Source organism: Oncorhynchus keta, chromosome 20 (genome assembly GCF_023373465.1).
Source record: "Oncorhynchus keta strain PuntledgeMale-10-30-2019 chromosome 20, Oket_V2, whole genome shotgun sequence".
NCBI classification, from domain to species: Eukaryota; Metazoa; Chordata; class Actinopteri; order Salmoniformes; family Salmonidae; genus Oncorhynchus; species Oncorhynchus keta.
Window position 1 is genome coordinate 23,271,261 of NC_068440.1, and position 24,553 is coordinate 23,295,813.

Consider the following 24,553-nt stretch of genomic DNA (forward strand, 5'->3'; position numbering starts at 1 on the left):
GCCTGCCTGCAGCCACACATGAATTTACATGTTTTATTGAATAAAATAAGCCAAAGAGCAAACTGAAGAAAAAAATAACAACACGTTTTAACCATTCACTATCAATAGCTCAGATTAAAAATGTGGTGTGATGAACCAATAACAAAGGAGAAAATGCAGAGAACACGGTAAAGCTGTTTTACCTGCTGTATTTAGATTGTTATAATGGAGACACCTATTGGATAAATGTGTCAACTCGTCTCTTGTTGCGAAAAATATTTTTTTTCCGGCAAGTTTTCAGGCCTTGTGGGCGGGTTTAAGTGGTTCTTGTGCAAAACAGTTTTTCTACCCCTGGCAACCCTGCTGATTTACAGCTGTAACAGCTCTTGAGCGGGCTAGTTCTCCACCCGTTATTATGGCGACAACGTCAGGGGGACCCAACATCGGGACTCCCGGGACCAGCCAGAGTCCACACACCACCACGGCACAGCGGAAAAAAGACGGGAATCCGTCCGCGAGGTACTGGGAGAGCCACGACTCCCTGGTTCAGCTCGAGACGGTGCGACAGTGGATCGGAAAGCACTACAAAAAGGTGCGTGAGCTAACACTAGCGTAGCGGCTAACTATTTACATTGGTAATCATGGGCTAGTTAGCATAGCGGCTAACTATTGTTGACATGATGAATACTGCTAGCAAGCTAAGCAATTTATCGCTACTTAACTAGCTAACTAAAGTAAGTTATTAAATACATTTGCTGTATGCCTTAGCTAGCTAACTGCCCGAGGTTGGAAGCTACTTCTAACTAACTAGCAAGATTGCAAGTAAGCTAGCAGCTAACATTAGCTAGCTAACTGCGTTACAATAGCAGGGTTGCGATCAATTTCAATTCAGAAAGTAAACCAAATTCGAATTTCAGTGTACTTCCTGAATTGACCCCACTCATGTACAATAGCAACTGTTTATAATCTGCAAACAGTAACATTGCAACTAGCTTGCTAGGAAACTACGTATGTATGTTTTCAGCTGCTACGGCTGCTATCTTCGACTCCGTTAAAACATTATATAGCTAGTTTTGTGCTCAGTATTTCATAGAGTAGTGACTGTACAATGTAGCACGATGCTCAAGCTATACCAGATGTCCTACTGTTAGGCATGTCCTTCTGCATTACTGATGGTGTGTTTGTGTGCGAAGTATGTGCAGGCAGATTCTCCATCCTGCCAGGCTCTAGCCTCCCTCACCCTTCAGATGCTTCAGTTCCAGGAGGAAGTGTTCGGCAGACGGGCTGAAATCCGCACACACACCAAACTACCTGTGAGTATACAAACACACTAGGGTTTCTGTAAGGACAAGTGACCAGGAAGATTTTAATTTACCGGACATATGCATTGTGTGTGTCGTGGAAATTACCACCAGGGACACCTGAAGTCAATCTTAAATGAATCATTCTTTATTTACAGCAAGCGGGAGAGGTCACAGTCAAACTTAGATGCATAAAGTACTGGTCTGAAGTGAGCTCCCTCAGGCGGTCCCATTAGATCTGTTATATACTGCTTAAACAGACAAGTACTAGACAAGTCAGTTAAGAACAAATTCTTATTTTCAATGGCGGCCTAGGAACAGTGGGTTAACTGCCTGTTCAGGGGCAGAACGACAGATTTGTACCTTTTCAGCTCGGGGATTCGAACTTGCAACCTTTCAGTTACTAGTCCAACACTCTAACCACTAACAATAAACAAGTCAATAACACAGTAGAAAAAAATTGTCTATATACATTGTGTGCAAAAGGCATGAGGAGGTAGGCGAATAATGACAATTTAGCAGATTAACACTGGAGTGATAAATGATCAGATGGTCATGTGCAGGTAGAGATACTGGTGTGCAAAACAGCAGAGAAGTAAATAAATAAAAACAGTATGGGGATGAGGTAGGTAAATTGGGTGGGCTATTTACCGATGGACTATGTACAGCTGCAGCGATCGGTTAGCTGCTTAGATAGCAAATGTTTTAAGTTGGTGAGGGAGATAAAAGTCTCCAACTTAAGTGATATTTTTTTTTTTAAATTTGCAATTCGTTCTAGTCACAGGCAGCAGAGAACTGGAAGGAAAGGCGGCTAAATGAGGTGTTGGCTTTAGGGATGATCAGTCAGATACACCTGCTGGAGCGCGTGGTACGGGTGGGTGTTGCCATTGTGACCAGTGAACTGAGATAAGGCGGAGCTTTACCTAGCATGGACTTGTGGATGACCTGGAGCCAGTGGGTCTGGCGATGAATATGTAGCGAGGACCAGCCGACTAGAGCATACAGGTCGCAGTGGTGGGTGGTATAAGGTGCTTTAGTAACAAAACGGATGGCACTGTGATAAACTGCATCCAGTTTGCTGAGTGGAGTATTGGAAGCTATTTTGTAGATGACATCGTCGAGGATCGGTAGGATAGTCAGTTTTACTCAGGTAAGTTTGGTGGCGTGAGTGAAGGAGGCTTTGTTTGCGGAATAGAAAGCAGACTCTAGATTTGATTAAAGATTGGAGATGTTTGATATGAGTCTGGAAGGAGAGTTTACAGTCTAGCCAGACATCTAGGTATTTATAGATGTCCACATATTCTAGGTCGGAACCATCCAGGGTGGTGATGCTAGACTGGCATGCAGGTGCAGGCAGCGAACGGTTGAAAAGCATGCATTTGGTTTTTCTAGCATTTAAGAGCAGTTGGAGGCCATGGAAGGAGTGTTGTATGGCATTGAAGCTTGTTTGGAGGTTCGATAGCACAGTGTCCAAGGAAGGGCCAGAAGTATACAGAATGGTGTTGTCTGCGTAGAGGTGGATCAGGGAATCGTCCGCAGCAAGAGCAACATCATTGATATATACAGAGAAAAGAGTCGGCCCGAGAATTGAACCCTGTGGCACCCCCATAGAGACTGCCAGAGGACCGGACAACATGCCCTCCGATTTGACACACTGAACTCTGTCTGCAAAGTAGTTGGTGAATCAGGCAAGGCAGTCATTAGAAAAACCGATACTACTGAGTCTGCCGATAAGAATATGGTGATTGACAGAGTCGAAAACCTTGGCCAGGTCGATGAAGACGGCTGCACAGTACTGTCTTTTATTGATGGCGGTTATGATATCGTTTAGTACCTTGAGCGTGGCTGAGGTGCACCCGTGACCGGCTCGGAAACCAGATTGCACAGCGGAGAAGGTACAGTGGGATTCGAGATGGTCAGTAGTGATCTGTTTGTTGAGTAGGCTTTCAAAGACCTTAGATAGGCAGGGCAGGATGGATATAGGTCTGTAACAGTTTGGGTCCAGGGTGTCTCCCCCTTTGAAGAGGGGGATGACTGCGGCAGCTTTCCAATCCTTGGGGATCTCAGACGATATGAAAGAGATGTCTTAACTTATAGAACATATTCTGGGCGTCTTCATGTCGCCCCCTCATATATTTACCAAGCACAGGCAGGAACCAAGGATTATTTATGACACGAAAGACAAGATGAACATTTTCCATCAATAAACAAGGGATATTGGCCAAATGCGCCATATTGATGTGTCCTTAAAAACAGCCTATAATATAACAAAATTAAAAAATATTCCTTGTTTCGATGTGTGCAAAACTTTAGCCTATTGGTTTTTACTTTGCTAAAACAATAATTATCCACCTCCACAGTGATTTGAGACCTAAATGCATCAGGGCATTGCATGCATAGGTCTATAGGCTTAGGTGTCCACTGTCTTCATTTTATCTTTATTATTTATTTTTAAATAAATAAAAACTAAAAGAAGCTTTGGCCTAGCCCCAGAGAGAGAGCGAGAGATATGCCGGTGGCATGTTATGACACCAAAATGTATTTCTTTACCCTTGTCAGATAGGCTACTGCATCTGCAATACAGATATAGGTGTACAGAAGGAGGCTAATTCACATTTTTTTTAATCCACATTTTTTAAATGAATCATTATATTGTTAGATTATAGGACTGACTCTGGTAGGCCTAAAACATTCTTCCTCACATCAAGTTCAACTGTCGGAGTCAGTTGGAGCACCAGTGCGTACAATCTTCATATCAAAGGCCTGCAGCATAATGGGCTAATAGACACACCACAAACCTTCACAAAAGATTCCAAACATTATTAGGGTACAGTTGAAGTCGGAAGTTCACATACACCTTAGCCAAGTACATTTAAACTCAGTTTTTCACAATTCCTGATATTTAATCCTAGTAAAAATTCCCTGTCTTAGGTCAGTTAGGATCACCACTTTATTTTAAGAATGTGTTATGTCAGAATAATAGTAGAGTGATTTATTTCAGCTTTTATTGATTTCATCACATTCCCAATGGGTCATAAGTTTACATGCACTCAATTTAATATTTGGTAGAATTGCCTTTAAATTGTTTAACTTGGGTCAAATGTTTCGGGTAGCCTTCCACAAGCTTCCCACAATAAGTTGGGTGAATTTTGGCCCATTCCTCCTGACAGAGTTGGTGTAGCTGAGTCAGGTTTGTATATCCTTGCTCCCACATGCTTTTTCAGTTCTGCCCACACATTTTCTATAGGATTGATGTCAGGGCTTTGTGATGGCCACTCCAATACCTTGACTTTGTTGTCCTTAAGCCATTTTGTCACTACTTTGGATGTATGCTTGGGGTCATTGTCCATTTGTAAGACCCATTTGCGACCAAGCTTTAATTTCCTGACTGTCTTGAGATGTTGCTTCAATATATCCACATAATTTTCCTTTCCTCATGATACCATCTATTTTGTGAAGTGCACCAGTCCCTCCTACAGCAAAACACCCTCACAATGTGATGCTGCCACCCCGTGCATCTCCGTTGGGATGGTGTTCTTCGGCCTGCAAGCCTCCCCCTTTTTCCTCTAAACATAACAATGGTCATTATGGCCAAACAGTTCTATTTTTGTTTCATCAGACCAGAGGACATTTATCCTAAAAGTACGATCTTTGTCCCCAAAGGTGCAGTTGCAAACCGTAGTCTTGCTTTTTTATGACTGTTTTGGAGCAGTGGCTTCTTCCTTGCTGAGCAGCCTTTCAGGTTATGTTGACATAGGACTTGTTTTTCTGTGGATATAGATACTTTTGTGAAGATGCTGGAGGAAACAGGTACAAGGTCCTTTGCAGTTGTTCTGGGATTGATTTGCACTTTTCACACCAAAGTATGTTCATCTCTAGGAGACAGAACACGTCTCCTTCCTGAGCGGCATGAGGGCTGCTTGGTCCCATGGTGTTTATACTTGAGTACTATTGTTTGTACAGATGAACGTGGTACCTTCAGGCATTTGGAAATTGCTCCCAAGGATGAACCAGACTTGTGGAGGTCTACATTTTTTTTCTGGGGTCTTGGCTGATTTCTTTTGATTTCCCATGATTTCAAGAAAAGAGGCACTGAGTTTGAAGGTAGGCCTTGAAATACATCCACAGGTACACCTCCAATTGACTCAAATTATGTCAATTAGCCTATCAGAAGCTTCTAAAGCCATGACATAATTTTCTGGAATTTTCCAAGCTGTTAAAGGCACAGTCAACTTAGTGTATATAAACTTCTGACCCAATAGATTTTTGATGCAGTGAATTATAAGTGAAATAATCTGTCTGTAAACAATTGTTGGAAAAATTACTTGTCATGCACAGAGTAGATGTCCTAACCGACTTGCCAAAACTATTGTTTGTTAACAATCAATTTGTGGAGTGGTTGAAAAACGAGTTTTAATGACTCCAACCAAAGTGTATGTAAACTTCTGACTTCAACTGTGTATCATATCAAATGTATTCATAAATCCCTTCTTACATCAGCTGATATCTCAAAGTGCTGTACAGAAACCCAGCCTAAAACCCAAAACAGCAAGCAATGCAGGTGTAGAAGCACGGCGGCTAGGATAAACTCCCTAGAAAGGCCAGAACCTAGGAAGAAACCTAGAGAGGAACCAGGCTATGAGGGGTGGCCAGTCCTCTTCTGGCTGTGCCGGGTGGAGATTATAACAGAACATGGCCATGATGTTCATAGATGACCAGCAGGGTCAAATAATATTAATCACAGTGGTTGTCAAAGGTGCAACAGGTCAGCCCATCAGGAGTATATGTCAGTTGGCTTTTCATAGCCGATCATTCAGAGTATCTCTACTGCTCCTGCTGTCTCTAGAAAGTTGAAAACAACAGGTCTGGGACAGGTAGCACGTCCGGGGAACAGGTCAGGGTTCCATAGCCGCAGGCAGAACAGTTGAAACTGGAGCAGCAGCACGGCCAGGTGGACTGGGGACAGCAAGGAGTCATCAGGCCAGGTAGTCCTGAGGCATGGTCCTGGGGCTCAGGTCCTCCGAGAGAGAGAGAATTAGAGAGAGCATACTTACATTCACACAGGACACCGGATAAGACAGGAGAAATACTCCAGCTGTGACAGACTGACCCTAGCCCCCCGACACATAAACTACTGCAGCATAAATACATAAACTACTGCAGCATAAATACTGGAGGCTGAGCCAGGAGGGGTCAGGAGACACTGTGGCCCTGCCTGACGATACACCCGGACAGGGCCAAACAGGCAGGATATAACCCCACCCACTTTGCCAAAGCACAGCCCCCACACCACTAGAGGGATATCTTCAACCACCAACTTACCATCTTGAGACACGGCTGAGTATAGCCCACGAAGATCTCCCCCACGGCACAACCCAAGGGGGGTTGCCAACCCGGACAGGAAGATCACGTCATTTCTAAAGTAAGTCAAGCCATTGCTTATAGGGAAAACACGAGTAGGATATTATATTGTGGCAAACACAACATTACAGTTGGAACAGAATGAAACAAAAAACACTTGCGAACTGGTTTAAAACTTCACATTTTGCAGCAATTACCTAGAAAGGCTTGTGCCTACCGTACCCAACAAATAATGGTATTTATTTTACAACAGGCCTACTTAGAACCTTAAACTAAATACGGATAACACATTTAAAAAGACAAATCGGACTTAATTTAGCCAGTGACAATTTCTCAACCGATGTAACAAAACACGTTTTGCTTATTTAAAGAACTGGTTTAGATTAATAAATAGGCTTACAATAATAACAATGATATACAATAAGGATAAAACAAATCATTATAAATATGAAAAAAATAAAGTTCCAAAATTGAATCCTACCTGAATAACTACTAGCATTTTATTGTTTGCTTATGGTTTTGTACAGCTCGTTGAGTGTGGTCTTAGTGCCAGCATTGGTTTGTACATTTACATTTAAGTCATTTAGCAGACGCTCTTATCCAGAGCGACTTACAAATTGGTGCATTCACCTTATGACATCCAGTGGAACAGCCACTTTACAATAGTGCATCTAAATCTTTTAAGGGGGGGGGGTGAGAAGGATTACTTTATCCTATCCTAGGTATTCCTTAAAGAGGTGGGGTTTCAGGTGTCTCCGGAAGGTGGTGATTGACTCCGCTGTCCTGGCGTCGTGAGGGAGTTTGTTCCACCATTGGGGGGCCAGAGCAGCGAACAGTTTTGACTGGGCTGAGCGGGAACTGTACTTTCTCAGTGGTAGGGAGGCGAGCAGGCCAGAGGTGGATGAACGCAGTGCCCTTGTTTGGGTGTAGGGCCTGATCAGGGCCTGGAGGTACTGAGGTTCCCCTCACAGCTCCGTAGGCAAGCACCATGGTCTTGTAGCGGATGCGAGCTTCAACTGGAAGCCAGTGGAGAGAGCGGAGGAGCGGGGTGACGTGAGAGAACTTGGGAAGGTTGAACACCAGACGGGCTGCGGCGTTCTGGATGAGTTGTAGGGGTTTAATGGCACAGGCAGGGAGCCCAGCCAACAGCGAGTTGCAGTAATCCAGACGGGAGATGACAAGTGCCAGGATTAGGACCTGCGCCGCTTCCTGTGTGAGGCAGGGTCGTACTCTGCGGATGTTGTAGAGCATGAACCTACAGGAACGGGCCACCGCCTTGATGTTAGTTGAGAACGACAGGGTGTTGTCCAGGATCACGCCAAGGTTCTTAGCACTCTGGGAGGAGGACACAATGGAGTTGTCAACCGTGATGGCGAGATCATGGAACGGGCAGTCCTTCCCCGGGAGGAAGAGCAGCTCCGTCTTGCCGAGGTTCAGCTTGAGGTGGTGATCCGTCATCCACACTGATATGTCTGCCAGACATGCAGAGATGCGATTCGCCACCTGGTCATCAGAAGGGGGAAAGGAGAAGATTAATTGTGTGTTGTCTGCATAGCAATGATAGGAGAGACCATGTGAGGTTATGACAGAGCCAAGTGACTTGGTGTATAGCGAGAATAGGAGAGGGCCTAGAACAGAGCCCTGGGGGACACCAGTGGTGAGAGCGCGTGGTGAGGAGACAGATTCTCGCCACGCCACCTGGTAGGAGCGGCCTGTCAGGTAGGACGCAATCCAAGCGTGGGCTGCGCCGGAGATGCCCAACTCGGAGAGGGTGGAGAGGAGGATCTGATGGTTCACAGTATCGAAGGCAGCCGATAGGTCTAGAAGGATGAGAGCAGAGGAGAGAGAGTTAGCTTTAGCAGTGCAGAGCGCCTCCGTGATACAGAGAAGAGCAGTCTCAGTTGAATGACTAGTCTTGAAACCTGACTGATTTGGATCAAGAAGGTCATTCTGAGAGAGATAGCGGGAGAGCTGGCCAAGGACGGCACGTTCAAGAGTTTTGGAGAGAAAAGAAAGAAGGGATACTGGTCTGTAGTTGTTGACATCGGAGGGATCGAGTGTAGGTTTTTTCAGAAGGGGTGCAACTCTCGCTCTCTTGAAGACGGAAGGGACGTAGCCAGCGGTCAGGAATGAGTTGATGAGCGAGGTGAGGTAAGGGAGAAGGTCTCCGGAAATGGTCTGGAGAAGAGGGGAGGGGATAGGGTCAAGCGGGCAGGTTGTTGGGCGGCCGGCCGTCACAAGACGCGAGATTTCATCTGGAGAGAGAGGGGAGAAAGAGGTCAGAGCACAGGGTAGGGCAGTGTGAGCAGAACCAGCGGTGTCGTTTGACTTAGCAAACGAGGATCGGATGTCGTCGACCTTCTTTTCAAAATGGTTGACGAAGTCATCTGCAGAGAGGGAGGAGGGGGGGGGGATTCAGGAGGGAGGAGGTAGTAAATAGACAGCTACGAAAAATACAAATGAAACCTCTCTTGGTAAATAGCGTGGTCAACAGCTTATCATAAGATACTTTACCTCAGGCGGACAAAATTAGAGGCTTCCTTGATATTACATTTTGTGCACCTGCTGTTATTCACAAATACACAGACCACCACCCCTTGTCTTACCGGTGGCAGCTGTTTTGTCTTGCCGGTACACGGAAAACTCAGCCAGTTGTATATTGTCCATGTCGTCGTTCAGCCACGTCTCTGTGAAACATAAGAAATTACAGTTGTTAATGTCCCGTTGGTAGGATAGTCTTGAACGGAGCTCCTTCAGTTTATTCTCCAATTATTGCACGTTGGCCAATAGGACAAATGGTAGAGGAGGGTTACTCACTCGCCGACAACTTCTCACAAGGCACCCGGACCTGCGTCCACTGTATCTGCGTCTTCTCTTCACACGAATGACGGGGATTTGGGCCTTGTCGGGTATCTGGAGTAAATCCTTTGCGTCTGTATTAAAGGGGAGTAATCACTGTTCTGATGTACAGAAGCTATTTTCAGTCATAAGGGACTATGGCAGAAACATTATGTGCAAAAGAAGTTACAAATAACGCGAAAAAACCACACAAAATAGAACAATTGGTTCGGAGCCTGTAAAACAGCACCCATCTCCGGCGCCATTATTGGTATTTTTATGTGTGTACTCCTCTCTAGTCTCAGTGCTTTCTGGACCTGCGCCCAGGAGGCGGGCTTTGCCACATCCTTGGCACTGCATACAAGTTCAAGACTGATCAGGGCTGGTGAGTGACAGATCTTATCCCCTATCACTTACCTCCTAGCCCCCATCCCCTGTCTCCTATCTCCTCCCTCTGACAGGGTTGGTGAGTGACACCTTTGGCAACGTCCTGTTTCGGGGCCTGCTTGGTAACCTGCATGGGTACTCTTCCTCCCCCAGGAGAAGGTTTGACCTACAGAACTCCTCCAGGACGGACCGAAACGTAGAGATGTTTACTACTCTGGAGAAGACCCTGGTCCAGAATAGCTGTCTGTCGAGGCCTGTCGTGTATGTGGACCAGGAGGTGGATCAGAACCTGAACAGCAGACTGGCTGACATCATCACCAAACACCAGGTGAGGGAGAAGGTGAGGGAGGGAGGGCAGCAAGAAGGGAAGATAGATGGAGAGCAGGGGGAGGAAGGAAGATTTATGTAATTTTGCCATGGGTGCTGTTGTTTTCTCTCTTGGGCTGTTATCTCTGTTGGGAAATGTAGTTCTTTGTCTCAACTGATGGGTAATGTAGTTCTTTGTCTGTGTCAGGGTTCGTTGACTGAGGACAGAACCCAAGCCTCTCACCACATCTACCCCCGTCCAGCTGTCACAGACCAAGGTCAGTGTGTGTGTGTGTGGGGTCATTGCATAGAATTACATATTGTAACTAATTTAATAGGATCTTTGTGGGTCATAGCCTGTTGGCAGCTTTGATCCAAATTCACATTTTTAAGTAATTTTGTGAGTTCTGTTCTTAGTTTTTGACCGTTGGTGTGTGTTTGTGTGTCCTTATTTCTAGATTGGGAGTGGGTGCGCCCTGTTATGCGGAAGGACAACTATGTGTTGGTGCACTGGGGCAGGCACCCTGACAGGTAACACACACACACTAGGGTTGAATGGTGGGAACCCAGTTACCGAGATTTACCAGGATTTACCACCAATACCACTCCCTTTTCCGGGGTTAAATAACTGTGAGAAACCGGTGAACTATAATAGATTATTTATATGAAAGCATGGCTTTCGGGGCAACTTTATATTTTAATTGTAAAGATTATAATTTTTTTAATTACAGCTGCAGAGTTTTAAAACAGCCTCACTCGAATATCGTTGCTTTAACCTCATAGTCCACCCCACCCCGCATGCGGTCGCGTTACTACAGCCTCAAGCTCATTACCATAACGCAACGTTAGCGATTTCTAAAAATCGCAAATGAAATGAAATAATAATGCTTTAGAACCAGAGAAAATCAATAATTTGTGTAAGAGTGGTGATAGCTAGCTTAGCATTTAGCGTTAGCATTTAGCACGCAACATATTCACAAAAAACAGCAAAGGGATCAAATAAAATAATTTACAGACACATGCATATGCACACATTGTGATATTGTTGTATGGTGATATTGAACATTTTGTATTGTGGATATGTAGTGGTGTAATAATGTCACATTACGTATAAAACAGTACATCATATAAGTGCCTTAATGTGTTTGGCCCCCAGGAAGAGTAGCTGCTGGCAACAGCTAATGGGGATCCCTAAAAAATAAAAATCTAATCTAGACATATGCCTATTTATATGCCTTAAAATGCTTTTGAATGACACTTCCGGGTTGGTGGAAAATACTGGGTTACATGTGAGAGAAGTGATTTATTCTCAGGATTGAACATGTTGTAAAATACCGGAAACATTTTCAACCCTAACACACGAACACACACCCTCCATAATCATGTGTATGACTGTTTGTTTCCTGTAGCTACGATAGCTGGCTGTCCACCAGTGAAGTAGAGGGAGAGGTGCAGGAACCTCCACACACACACAGACCTTGGAGGGTAAGAAAATACACACACACACACACACACACACACACACACAGTTCTATGACTATTTCTCACATGTGATGAATACGTGTGTGTGTGTGTACAGGTGCATGCAGGCTGGGTGTTGGATACGGAGGTGTATAATGAGTGGATGAATGAAGAAGACTACCTGGTAGATGACAGAAACGTTCCTCTCATCCTCCGCCGGAGAGTCCACGTCACAGACCAACAGGTGTGTGTGTGTGAGATCCTGTGGCTCTGGGCTAGTTGTGTGCTTGTGTGTGTGTTGCTCTCCCTCCACTGTCTTTTTTTAACATGCCTGTGTGAGCACATTCTTAGTTGGTATGTCTACCATCACTTGTCTCTCCCCCCTCTCTTCCTCCACCAGGACCGTAAGTTTACTCCACTGAAGAAGAGAAGACGCTCCCCCTCTCCTCCCTCTTCCGATGGCAAAAAGAAAGGAGGAAAGAAGAGGTGAGGTTTCTGTCTCTTCTTCCACCCCTAGCTCAATCTTGATGGAATTTTTGTATTTGTTCCTTTTAACCCCTATTCTCTACCTATTGGCCCTCTCTCTATAACCCTGCCTTCCCTCCCTAGTGGCGGGTTTAAGAGGCGTGGGCCAAAGGAGGAAGAGGAAGACGTAGAGGAGGATCTGACTAAAGATATGGAGGATCCAACACCTGTCCCTAATATGGAAGAAATTATACTGCCTAAGAATGGTACACGTGTACACACACAGACACACAGACAAAGACACACACACACACAGACAGATGTTTACTTGTTGTGTCTCTCTGTCTACAGTGAACCCAAAGAAGGACAGTGAGAACACTCCTGTCAAAGGAGGGATGATGACCGACCTGGGTGAGTGAGAGAGAGGGCGTGTGTTTGTGTGTTTGTGTGTGTGTGTGTGTGTGTGTGTGGTTATAACTCATTCTCCACTCGTCCCTCTTTTCTTCAGATGAAATTGAGGATGACTCTCTGCTTCCTGGTGGAAGGGTAACAATTCAATTAGAACTGCAAGAATTTTATCGAATTATCTAATTTTGATGAGGAATTTAGTGTGTCTGTACCCTACACACCGATATACCAATTATGTACTGTATGTGTGTGTGTGCAGGAGGATGAGGAGGGCAGAGAGGGGCTGCGTCTGTCAGATGGAGAAGACAACATCACAGAACAAACTCACCACATCATCGTCCCATCCTACACCGCCTGGTTCAACTATAACTGGTGAGTACACACCAGTTATAGTTGTCTCCACCATAATTTGCAAATAAATTCATAAAAAATCCTACAATGTGATTTTCTGAATTTTTTTTCTCATTTTGTCTGTCATATTTGAAGTGTACCTATGATGAAAATTACAGGCCTCATCTTTTTAAGTGGGAGAACTTTCACAATTGGTGGCTGACTAAATACTTTTTTGCCCCACTGTATATTCAAAATGAGTGTTGTCTGTTTTTATCCAAACTTTGTGTACATGTTCCAGTATTCACCAGATCGAGAAACGAGCTCTTCCAGAGTTCTTTAACGGACAGAACAAGTCCAAATCTCCAGAGATGTGAGTAACAATTTCAGGTGTTGCTCAGGGTTCAGTGCTTGGGCCCCTGCTGTTTTCTTCAGACATGATTGTACCCCTTCAGAGACATAATGAACACAATGTGTGTGTGTGTGTAGATACCTGGCATATCGTAACTTCATGATTGACTCGTACCGGCTGAACCCCCAGGAGTACCTCAGCTCCACCTCCTGCAGACGGAACCTGACAGGAGACGTCTGCGCCGTCATGAGGTGTGCTATGAAGTTTTAACTAACACTTACTGTGTGTGTGTTGTGTAACAGTGTTTATTGTAACTGTGTGTGTATTGTAACTGTGTGTAGGGTCCATGCGTTGTTGGAGCAGTGGGGGTTAGTGAACTACCAGGTGGATGCAGAAAGCAGACCTCTCCCTATGGGACCCCCTCCCACCCCTCACTTCAACACACTGGCTGATACACCCTCAGGACTTGCCCCGCTGCAGCACAGACCACTACAGGTAACACACACACTTGTGTTTTTTGGCTCCTGATTGGCGCAGCGGTCTAAGGCACTGCATCTCCGTGCAAGAGGCGTCATTACAGTCCATGGTTCAAATCCAGGCTATATCACATCTGTGATTTGGAGTCCCATAGGGCAGCGCACAATTTGTTCTTTACTGACTTGCCTAGTTAAATAAAGGTAAAAAGAAAATAAATAAATGTGTATATATAATCGAACACTAACAGTGAAATTGAGGTACAAATTGACAGCCTGTATGCTTGTTTTGATCCTCTCAAATCTTTCCCTCTCCATCCCTCTCTCTCTTCCCCTCCATCCCTCACTCTCTCCCTGTCCAGGTGTCGTCCTCCCAGCAGATGTTGTTCTTCCCTGAGAGAAGTGTAGAGAAGCCCTCAGACTCTCAGAACTTTGGCCTCAGAACAGACCTGTATGCCAGGAAACACCCCAAGAGTAAAGGAGCCAGTTCAGGGAGGGATTGGACAGAACAGGAGACCCTCCTACTGTTGGAGGTGAGCCAATCATCTCTCAGTTCATCTTCCCTCTACTCAGTGATGTAGTCAAGTCACTGGTCGGAGTCATCACTGGTCGAGTCTCGAAAATTGTGACTTGATTCCGGGTCAAGTCTGACTCGAGTACTACAACACTGTCATATCAGAAAGATATTTTCCTCTTTCAGACACTACCTATTCTGGTCCCAGAATCCATTATTCAACAATTAGACTGTCTAATTTTAATGTTTCTTTGGCAATGTAAAAAACCGAGGGTGAGGTACAAAACACTCCAACTGCCAAGGAATCAGGTGACCTAGGGTTACCAAACTTTACGTGGTGCTACTGGGTTACACGATCACAACTAATGATTACTTGGATTCAACATTCATCTAGATGGCTTGAAAATAGTACAAATAGTACCTTTTCTGGGAAAGAAGATCAACAGTAAGAACCTGTAGTCCAATCATCTGCTCCAGATTAGGAGGAAGTACCATGTAGTCTCCATCAGCCTATGGCTCATCACCCCTAACTGGTATTGTATATCTTACTGACTTCGCCCCATTATCACTAGATTCAGGTTTTCAAAGGTGATCATTACTTCATTTGTACCCCAAGTCTATACACCACCCATAGAAAAACACCTAATCAATACTCGTAAAAGGACAACTGGTAGTGAACCAATAACACAGCTATAACAATCTATTGCTGTCATGACATAGAATAATACTATGCAAACTAAGTGCAAATGGGAATCTGAATGTGATTATTATTACACACTCATTCATATGGAAAGAGTATCAATGGAATATCATTAGTAGGTACATTCTAACTCCAGACAGAATGGAGAAGACCAGAAACAACCAATGAATGCTGGAGAAAATGTGGGGAATTGTCGACCTACATCGTTTTTTGATTTTGTCATAGAATAATGAAATTCTGGAATGGTGTTTTTGTCTCTGTAAACAATGTATTTAAATGTTTCCTGGAAAAGAATCCAAAGCGTGCCATAGTTAGTTATCCCTGAACGGTTTCAAAACCTATTAAATATACTCTTGTCTGCTTCAAAGAAATGTATTACAGCACATTGGTTAAATAAGGACATTCCTACTATGGAAGAATGGACTTGTAGAGTGAAAGAAATGTGTTTAATGGAGAAGATCACCCATAAAATTAAACTGCAAACATATATGTGAAAAAAGAACAGTTCCTGTAGACAACTCATTCGTCTCAAGCAACCAACCATATGATCATTTGACTGATTGGTTTTTAAATATTGTATTTCCTTTAGTTGTTTAATTGTATAGTTATTTGGTTTGCTGTGTACTTGCCTGTATCTCAGAAGACCAGATCCTTAATGAGAACCACCATATTTACTTCACAAACAATAATTATACTAGTTGACTGCACAGACACAGTACTGATTCGCCGCAAAGGTTGCAAACTGGTAGGGATTGACTCAGGGTAGTTAAGGAGCTGGACAATAATGATGATGATGATGCAGATAATGTTGTTTCCACTACCTCTATTTTATTATTTATTTAACTAGGCAAGCCAGTTAAGAACAAATTCTTATTTACAATGACGGCCTACCAAAAGGCCTCCTGCGGGGACGGGGGGTCTGGGATTAAAATAAATAAATAAATACAATATAAATATAGGACAAAACACATCACGACAAGAGAGAAGACTACATAAAGAGAGACCTAAGACAACAACACAGCATGGTAGCAACACAACATAACAGCAACTGATGAATTGCTGTACTGTAAACCTATGCTTGAAAACATTGTTTTGGTACTTATATTTGTATTAGTTATCTGGCCAATAACCTTAATTTCTCCCTCATGCCTATCTCTTATTACCATCCTATTTCTCTTCTTCCCCTATCTCTCTTCTCTCTCTCCCCCTCCATCCCAGGCGTTAGAGGTCTATAGAGACGACTGGAACAAGGTGTCAGAACACGTGGGGTCTCGTACCCAGGACGAGTGCATCCTCCACTTCCTGCGCCTGCCAATAGAAGACCCGTATCTGGAGGACTCCGCCTCCTCTCTTGGCCCATTGGCCTACCAGCCCGTTCCTTTCAGCCAATCAGAGAATCCGGTGATGAGCACTGTGGCGTTCTTGGCGTCGGTGGTTGATCCCCGAGTTGCCTCCGCCGCCGCCAAGGCTGCTTTGGGTACATGTGTGTGTGTGTGTGTGTGTGTGTGTGTGTGTGTGTGAGAGAGAGTGTTTGTGTTAACCCGGTCTCTGTCTCTCTGTAGAGGAGTTTTGTCGTGTGCGTGAGGAAGCTGACAAGGTTCTGGAGTTCCCTGCACTCAATGAGGCTGAGAAGGCAGGTAGGAGTCTGAAACACGGCAGATATACAGAACCAGTCAAACGTTTGGACACACCAACTCATTGACGGGTTTTTCTTAATTTGACTATTTTCTACATTGAAGACATCAAAACTATGAAATAACCCACATGGAATCATGTAGTAACCACAAAAGTGTTAAACAAATCAAATATATTTTATATTTGAGATTAGCCACCCTTTGCCTTGATGACAGATTTGCACACTCTTGGCATTCTCTCTACCAGCTTCACCTGGAACACTTTTCCAACAAGTCTTCAAGGACTTCCCACATATGCTGAGCACTTGTTGGCTGTTTTTCCTTCACTCTGCGGTCCAACTTATCCCAAACCATCTCAATTGGGTTGAGGTTGAGTGATTGTGGAGGCCAGGTCATCTGATGCAGCACTCTCCTTGATCAAATAGCCCTTACACAGCCTGGAGGTGTGTTGAGTCATTGTCCTGTTGAAAAACAAATGATATTCCCACTAAGAGCAAACCAGATGGGATGGCATGTCACTGCAGAATGCTGTGGTAGCCATGCTGGTTAAGTGTGCCTTGAATTCTAAATAGATCACTGACAGTGTCACCAGCAAAGCATCCCCACACCATCACACCTCCATGTTTTACGGTGGGAACCACACATGCAGAGATCATCCGTTCGCCTACTCTGCGTCTCACAAAGTCCGTCAGTGGGAACCAAAAATCTCAAATTTGGACTCATCAGACCAAGTGACAGATTTCCACAAGGTCTAATGTCCATTGCTCGTGTTTTTTGGCCCAAGCAAGTCTCTTCTTACTGGTGTCCTTCAGTAGTGGTTTCCTTGCAGCAATTTGACCATGAAGGCCTGATTCACACAGTATCCTCTGTACAGTTGATGTTGATGTATCTCTTACTTGAACTCTGAAGCATTTATTTGGGCTGCAATTTCTGAGGCTGGTAACTAATGCACGTATCCTCTGCAGCAGATGTAACTCTGGGTCTTCCTTTCCTGTGGTGGTCCTCATGAGAGCCAGTTTCATCATAGCTTTTGATGGTTTTTGCGACTGCACACGTTTTCCGGATTGACTGACCTTCATGTAATGATGGACTGTTGTTTCTCTTTGCTTATTTGAGCGGTTCTTGCTATAATATGAACTTGGTCTTTAACCAAATAGGGCCGCCTTCTGTATACCTCCTACCTTGTCACAAAACAACTGATTGGCTCAAACGCATTAAGAAGGAAAGAAATTCCACAAATGAACTTTTAACAAGGCACACCTGTAAATTGAAATGCATTCTGGGGTGACTACCTCATGAAGCTGGTTGAGAGAATGCCAAGAGTTTGCAAAGGTTGGCTACTTTGAAGAATATCAAATATATTTTGATTTTTTAAAAACATTTTTGGTTACTACATGATTCCTTCCAATGTGTTATTTCGTAGTATTGATATCTTCACTATTATTGTGCAATGTAGAAAATAGTACAAATAAAGAAAAAACCCTGGAATGATTAGGTGTCTCCAAACTTTTGACTGGTACTGTATATATTACACACACTCCTCAACCCTCAAACACTGCAGTAGAGAATCCTTTCATCACACTTTCTCTCTCTAGGCCGTCATTGTAAATGAGAATTTGTTCTTAACTGACTTGCCTAGTTAAATAAACTCTATCCCTCCCTCTCCTTCCCTGTAGATGTGATGGATGGTGAGAAGATGGAGACTGACTCTGGCTCCCAGCAGTCTCTGCAGGTGAGACTAGAAGTGACCTGTGGGGTCAGAGGAAGTGAGACAGGAATTTACACTCTGGTGTTTCTGAGAATCTGATTGTCAGTGGGTGATGATTGTGTGTGTGTGTTCCAGGCGGATAGACAGACTGTTCTAGAGCCCAGTGGAGGAGAGAGATTAGTGGAGGGAGAACGAGTTAAGAGAGAGAATGCTGAAATGACAGTCACAGAGGAGAGAGACTGCGATAGCGGAGGGAACCGCGAGTCAGGTGTGTGTGTCTAATTTATATTTTTACAGACAAGATGGTGTGTAATGATGTAAGTTCTAGATGATCTCCTTCTCCCTTTTAGACCGAGGGGAGAAGGAGGAGATTGCAGGACGATGGAGGGAAGTAGAGCAGGATGAAGGGAGGAGACTAGCAGAGCTGGAGTTGGTAGATGGGACCGTTACCACGGCAGCAGCTGCTGCTCTAGGCGCCGCTGCTACTAAGGCCAAGGTAAGCCCCGCCCACAACCCTCAAACCACCCTATCGCTGCTCACTTACCCCACCCATCAGCCAATCCCTGTCAACTGCCCATTAATGAGGATAGGGGAGACGCTAGCGTCTCAACTGGCCAATTTCCAGGGGAAATGCAGAGAGCCAGATTCAAATAAAATGCTATAAAATTCAAACTTTCATTAAATCACACATGTAAGATACTCAATTAAAGCTACACTCGTTGTGAATCCAGCCAACATGTCAGATTTTTAAAATGCTTTTCGGCGAAAGCATATGAAGCTATTATCTGATAGCCTGCAGCCATCCTCACCAGCAGTAAACAAAGGGGCTAGCGTAGCAGGCGCTACACAACGCTGAAATAAAATATAAATTCCCTTTGACGAGCTTGACGAGCTCCAATATGTCCCATAAACATCACAATTGGTCCTTTTGTACGATTAATTCTGTCCATATATGTCGAAAAAGTCAATTTATAAAGCGCATTTGATCCATAAAAAAAACAGCTTTGAAAAACGCAACATCACTACAAAATATTTCAAAAGTTGCCTATAAACTCTGTCAAACTATTTCAAACTACTTTTGTAATACAACGTTAGGTGTTTTTAAATGTTAATAATTGATCAAATTGTAGACGGGGCAATCTTTATTCAATACATGAACTAAAAGAAAAAAGCTCTGCTCTTCACGTCTTGTGCAACTCACAAATGTGTCCCCTGTTCAGAGTTGGCCTACTTCCTGTTAAGACAAAGAAGTAACCTCAGCCATATTCCTGACACTGGCGACATTGTGTGGAAGTGTAACAGTATAACTTTAGACCGTCCCCTCGCCCATACCCGGGCATGAACCAGGGACCCTCTGCACACATCAACAACAGTCACCCACGAAGCATCGTTACCCATTGCTCCACAAAAGCCGCGGCCCTTGCAGAGCAAGGGGAACTACTACTTCAAGGTCCCAGAGGAAGTGACGTCACCGATTGAAACGCTATTTAGCGCGCACCACCACTAACTAAGCTAGCCGTTTCACATCCGTTACAGAAGTGGTAGGAACTGAAAGTTCCTATTAAATTTCCAATGGCAAAGACAATATAGGGATGGGAGGGGGGGCAAAAAAAAATCTGATCCGTTAGTCCTCTGGGTTTTGCCTGCTACATAAGTTCTGTTATGCTCATACTCATGATTCAAACAGTTTTAGAAACTTCAGAGTTTTCTATCCAAATATATGAATAATATGCATATCTTATATTCTTGGCATGAGTAGCAGGAAGTTGAAATTGGGCACGCTATTTATCCAAAAGCGAAAATTCTGCCCCCTAGCTTTTTGTTTTTTTGTTTTATCCATTGTTTTACCAGGTAAGTTGACTGAGAACACATTCTCATTTGCAGCAATGACCTGGGGAATAGTTACAGGGGAGAGGGGGGGTGAATGAGCCAATTGTTAACTGGGGATTATTAGGTGACCGTGATGGTTTGAGGGTCAGATTGGGAATTTAGCCAGGACACTGGCTTTAAGAGGTTAACAAGTGATATCAATAAGGGATGATTGCTTTCACCTGGATTTACCTGGTCAGTCTGTGATGGAAATAACTGTTTTGTATTTTGTGTACAGCAAATAGATACAGTAATTCTCTCTCTTGCCCTCTCTCTCTAGCACCTAGCAGCAGTAGAGGAGAGGAAGATCAAGTCTCTGGTGGCTCTGCTGGTGGAGACTCAGATGAAGAAGCTGGAGATCAAACTGAGACACTTTGAGGAGCTGGAGACCATCATGGACCGAGAGAAAGAGGCTGTGAGTATACAGATCTACATCTAGCCAATTGGGCTCTAGTTTGGGGGAGCTACTGAACATGACTTTGGGTATTTCATAATGGTTCCTTATTAATGTAACATTTATCTGTGTCCCTCTTTCCCTGCTCCTCTCTCACTGTGTGTGTAGTTGGAGCAACAGCGTCAGCAGCTGTTGTCAGAGCGACAGAGTTTCCACTCTGAGCAGCTGAAACATGCAGAGATGAAGATTCTACAGCAGAGAGAGCAGCAAGCACCATACACTCCACAACAACACACAGGTCTGTACATGCACGCAAACACACATGTTGTGTGTGCGAATGTCATGGTAAATATGTAACATCCATCTCTCACCTCTCCTTTAGGCCAGTCCATGCCCAGCCAGATGATGCCTACTGGGGGAAACTCTCTCACCATGGCCCCCCGACACCCTGGAGCTCCAAACGGCATGTGTGAGTACCCTCACCCCAGTCACAAAAAATGACTTGGCATTCCGGCCAGATTTCAATATTGGTTTCATCAGACCAGAGAATCTTGTTTCTCATGGTCTGAGAGTCCTTTAGGTGCCTTTTGGCAAACTCCAAGCGGGCTGTTATGTGACTTTTACTGAGGAGTTGCTACCGTAAGGCCACTCTACCATCAAGGCCTGATTGGTGGAGTGCTGCAGAGATTGTTGTCCTTCTGGAATGTTCTGCCATCTCCACAGAGGATCTCTGGAGCTCTGTCAGTGACCATCGGGTTCTTGGTCACCTCCCTGACCAAGGCCCTTCTCCCCCGATTGCTCAGCTTGGCCGTGTGGCCAGCTCTAGGAAGAGTCTTGGTGGTTTCAAACTTCTTCCAGTTAAGAATGATTGAGGTCACTGTGTTCTTGGGGACATACAATGCTGCACAAATGTTTTTGTACCCTTCCCCAGATATTTATCGACACAATCCTGTCTCGGAGCTCTATGGACAATTCCTTCAACCTCATGGCTTTGACATGCACTGTTAACTGTCAGGATGTTATATAGACAGCTGTGTGCCTTTCCAAATAATGTCCAAACAATTCAATATACCACAGGTGAACTTCAATCAATTTGTAAAAACATCTCGGGGATGGTCAATGGAAACAGAATGCACCTGAGCTCAATTTCGAGTCTCAGAGCAAAGGTTCGGGAATACTCAAATCAAATAAAATTTGATTTGTTACGTGTGCCGAATACAACAGTGAAATGCTTACTTACAGGCTCTAACCAATGGTGTGGGGGAAAAAAGGTGTGTGTGTGTGTGGGTAAGTAAAGAAATAAAACAACAGTAAAAAGACATTTTGAAAAAAGAGTAGAAAAGCTATATACAGACACCTATTAGTCAGGCTTATTGAGGTAGTATGTACATGTAGATATGGTTAAAGTGACTATACATATATGATGAACAGAGAGTAGCAGTAGCGTAAAGAGGGGTTGGCGGGTGGTGGGACACAATGCAGATAGCCCAGTTAGCCAATGTGCGGGAGCACTGGTTGGTCCGGCCAATTTAGGTAGTATGTACATGAATGTATAGTTAAAGTGACTGCATATATGATGAACAGAGAGTAGCAGCAGCATAAAAGAGGGGTTGGGGGGGGGGCACACAATGCAAATAGTCCGAGTAGCCGTTTGGTTACCTGTTCAGGAGTCTTATGGCTTGGGGGTAAAACTGATGAGAAGCCTTTTTGTCCTAGACTTGGCACTCCGGTACCGCTTGCCATGCGGTAGTAGAGAGAACAGTCTATGACTGGGGTGGCTGGGGTCTTTGACAAATTCTAGGGCCTTCAGCTGACACCGCCTGGTGTAGAGGTCCTGGATGGCAGGCAGCTTTGCTCGAGTGATGTACTGGGCTGTACGCACTACCCTCTAGAGTGCCTTGTGGTTGGAGGCCGAGCAATTGCCGTACCAGGCAGTGATGCAACCAATGCTCTCAATGTTGTAGCTGTAGAACATTTTGAGGATCGCAGGACCCATGCCAAAGCTTTTTAGTTTCCTGAGGGGTGAGTGGCTTTGTCTTGGTGTGTTTGGACTTATTTACATGAGGTATTTCTGTGTTTTATTTGTTTTTAAAAATTGCTACAATTTCTAAAAACCTGTTTTTGCTTTGTCATTATGGGATATTGTTTGAAAAAAGTGTTTTTAATCGATTTTTAGAATAAAGGCTGTAACGCAACACAATGTGGAAAGGGGACGGGGTCTGGATACTTTCCGAATGCTCTGTATGTTGACGGAAGTTGACGTTTGGGGAGGTGTATCTGCCACAGCCAAAAGTTGGTCATTGTTGTTTTCCAACAGGAAGCCCCAAATCAACATAGCTGCCATTGTTTTATTAAAGTTTCTTATTAATAAGATCAAAATAAACTTGTCTCTACTACCTGTATCACACACTCACGAACTGAAAACATTTGTACAATTCATTGGTTAGAAAGGTTTCAAATATCACATTCATTTGTATCCACTGTCTTTTTAAATCTCAGCAAAGTTGGTTCCTGTTTCAGTCATGGCTTTGGTCACATTCGCGTGGTCAATCAAAAACACCTTAATTGACTATAGCGCCTTCCACAATGCAAGCAATGGCCTTTGAGCACATGGATTTGACGTAGTTCATGCAGTTGATATGATGCCTCCCACTTTTTAAAAGGTGGTGACCAACGCTGGTAACTAACTGCATGAAACTGATCCGCTGGAACGTGCCCGCTCATGTAGTTTCTTCTTCTCTTCTGTCAGACCCACCACCACAGCCTGATGGGATAGCTCCGACCCAGCCTGGTCCTCCAAGCACAGCCATACACAGCCGGGGAGCAGAAACATGAGACCACACCTTGACCCCAGTCACCTTATGAATACACACAGTACATATTTTGGATCCACAGTAAGAAACAGCCAAGGAATCTAATCTTCACATTGGACAGGTCCTCATGTGACTGTCATTTTGATGTCATTTAACCATTGTTACACACACTTGCTGTATGCTTTATTGACCAGTGCTGAAGAGTATACGCAAATCATTGTGTTTTATATCAAACTATCGATCTGTGTACGTGTCCTTTTTTAGTGTGTGTGTGTGTGTGTGTGTTCAGAGTTCAATGATGTTGGACATGATACTCTATTTTACAGGACATTGACATCACACAGATACAGTACTGGATACTGACCAAGTATGAAAGAAATATTGCACCATACTCTAACTAGCTGAAACAGTACTAGTGGCTGATTTGGGAGAATATCAGTCGTCATCTTGAGTCTGATGGTGAGTGTTTTAGAGGAAAAGTATTATAGGTTGTTTAGACAGATTATTTCACTGTATCACAATTCCAGTGGGTCAGAAGTTTACATACACTAAGTTGACAGTGCCTTTAAACAGCTTGGAAAATTCCAGAAAATTACATCATCGCTTTAGAAGCTTCTGATAGGCTAACTGACATAATTTGAGTCAATTGGAGGCGTGGATGTATTTCAAGTCCTACCTTCAAACTCAGTGCCTCTGTGCTTGACATCATGCGAAAATCAGAAGAAATTAGCCAAGACCTCAGAAAAAAAATTGTAGACCTCCACAAATCTTGTTCATCCTTGGGAGCAATTTCCAAATGCCTGAAGGTACCACGTTCATCTGTCCAAGCAGTAGTACGCAAGTATAAACACTGTGGGACCACGCAGCCGTCATACCGCTCAGGAAGGAGACGCGTTCAGTCTCCTAGAGATGAACGTACTTTGGTGCAAAAAGTGCAAATCAATCCCAGAACAATAGCAAAAGACCTTGTGAAGATGCTGGAGGAATAGGCTACAAAAGTATCTATATCCACAGTAAAACGAGGCCTATGTCAACATAACCTGAAAGGCCGCTCAGCAAGGAAGAAGCCTCTGCTCCAAAAAAGCCAGACTACAGTTTGCAACTGCACATGGGGACAAAACGCTAATGTCCAAAAAGTAAACTTTGGAACAATATTTCTAACTTTTGAATGTGAGAAATGGTCAGTGGGCAGATGTAGAAAACTCATATTGGTTTTCATTTTGTGATATTATTAAAAACTGTATCAGCCAAATACTTTAA

General features: G+C 44.0%; 1 protein-coding gene across 2 annotated transcripts; it reads left to right on the forward strand.

Annotated features, from left to right (window-relative positions):
• Positions 1 to 291: 291 nt before the first annotated feature.
• Positions 292 to 23,532, forward strand: smarcc1b (SWI/SNF related, matrix associated, actin dependent regulator of chromatin, subfamily c, member 1b). 2 transcript variants are annotated; one of them, XM_052472451.1, is made up of 26 exons: positions 292 to 571; positions 1,173 to 1,292; positions 9,779 to 9,864; positions 10,020 to 10,194; positions 10,381 to 10,450; positions 10,631 to 10,703; positions 11,582 to 11,657; positions 11,752 to 11,877; positions 12,034 to 12,119; positions 12,243 to 12,364; positions 12,450 to 12,509; positions 12,607 to 12,644; positions 12,766 to 12,878; positions 13,138 to 13,209; positions 13,326 to 13,439; positions 13,530 to 13,683; positions 14,024 to 14,194; positions 16,094 to 16,352; positions 16,438 to 16,512; positions 18,186 to 18,241; positions 18,353 to 18,485; positions 18,568 to 18,713; positions 20,367 to 20,501; positions 20,649 to 20,778; positions 20,863 to 20,949; positions 21,021 to 22,882. In XM_052472451.1, exons 1-26 carry the CDS (start codon positions 395 to 397, stop codon positions 21,047 to 21,049), a joined length of 2,883 nt encoding a protein of 960 aa, XP_052328411.1. In that variant the 5' UTR covers positions 292 to 394; the 3' UTR covers positions 21,050 to 22,882. The 2 variants fall into 2 exon arrangements, with proteins under 2 accessions (XP_052328411.1, XP_035613383.1); XM_035757490.2 differs by lacking the exon at positions 21,021 to 22,882 and adding an exon at positions 23,230 to 23,532 and having other exon boundaries at positions 293 to 571.
• The last annotated feature ends 1,021 nt before the right edge of the window (positions 23,533 to 24,553 follow it).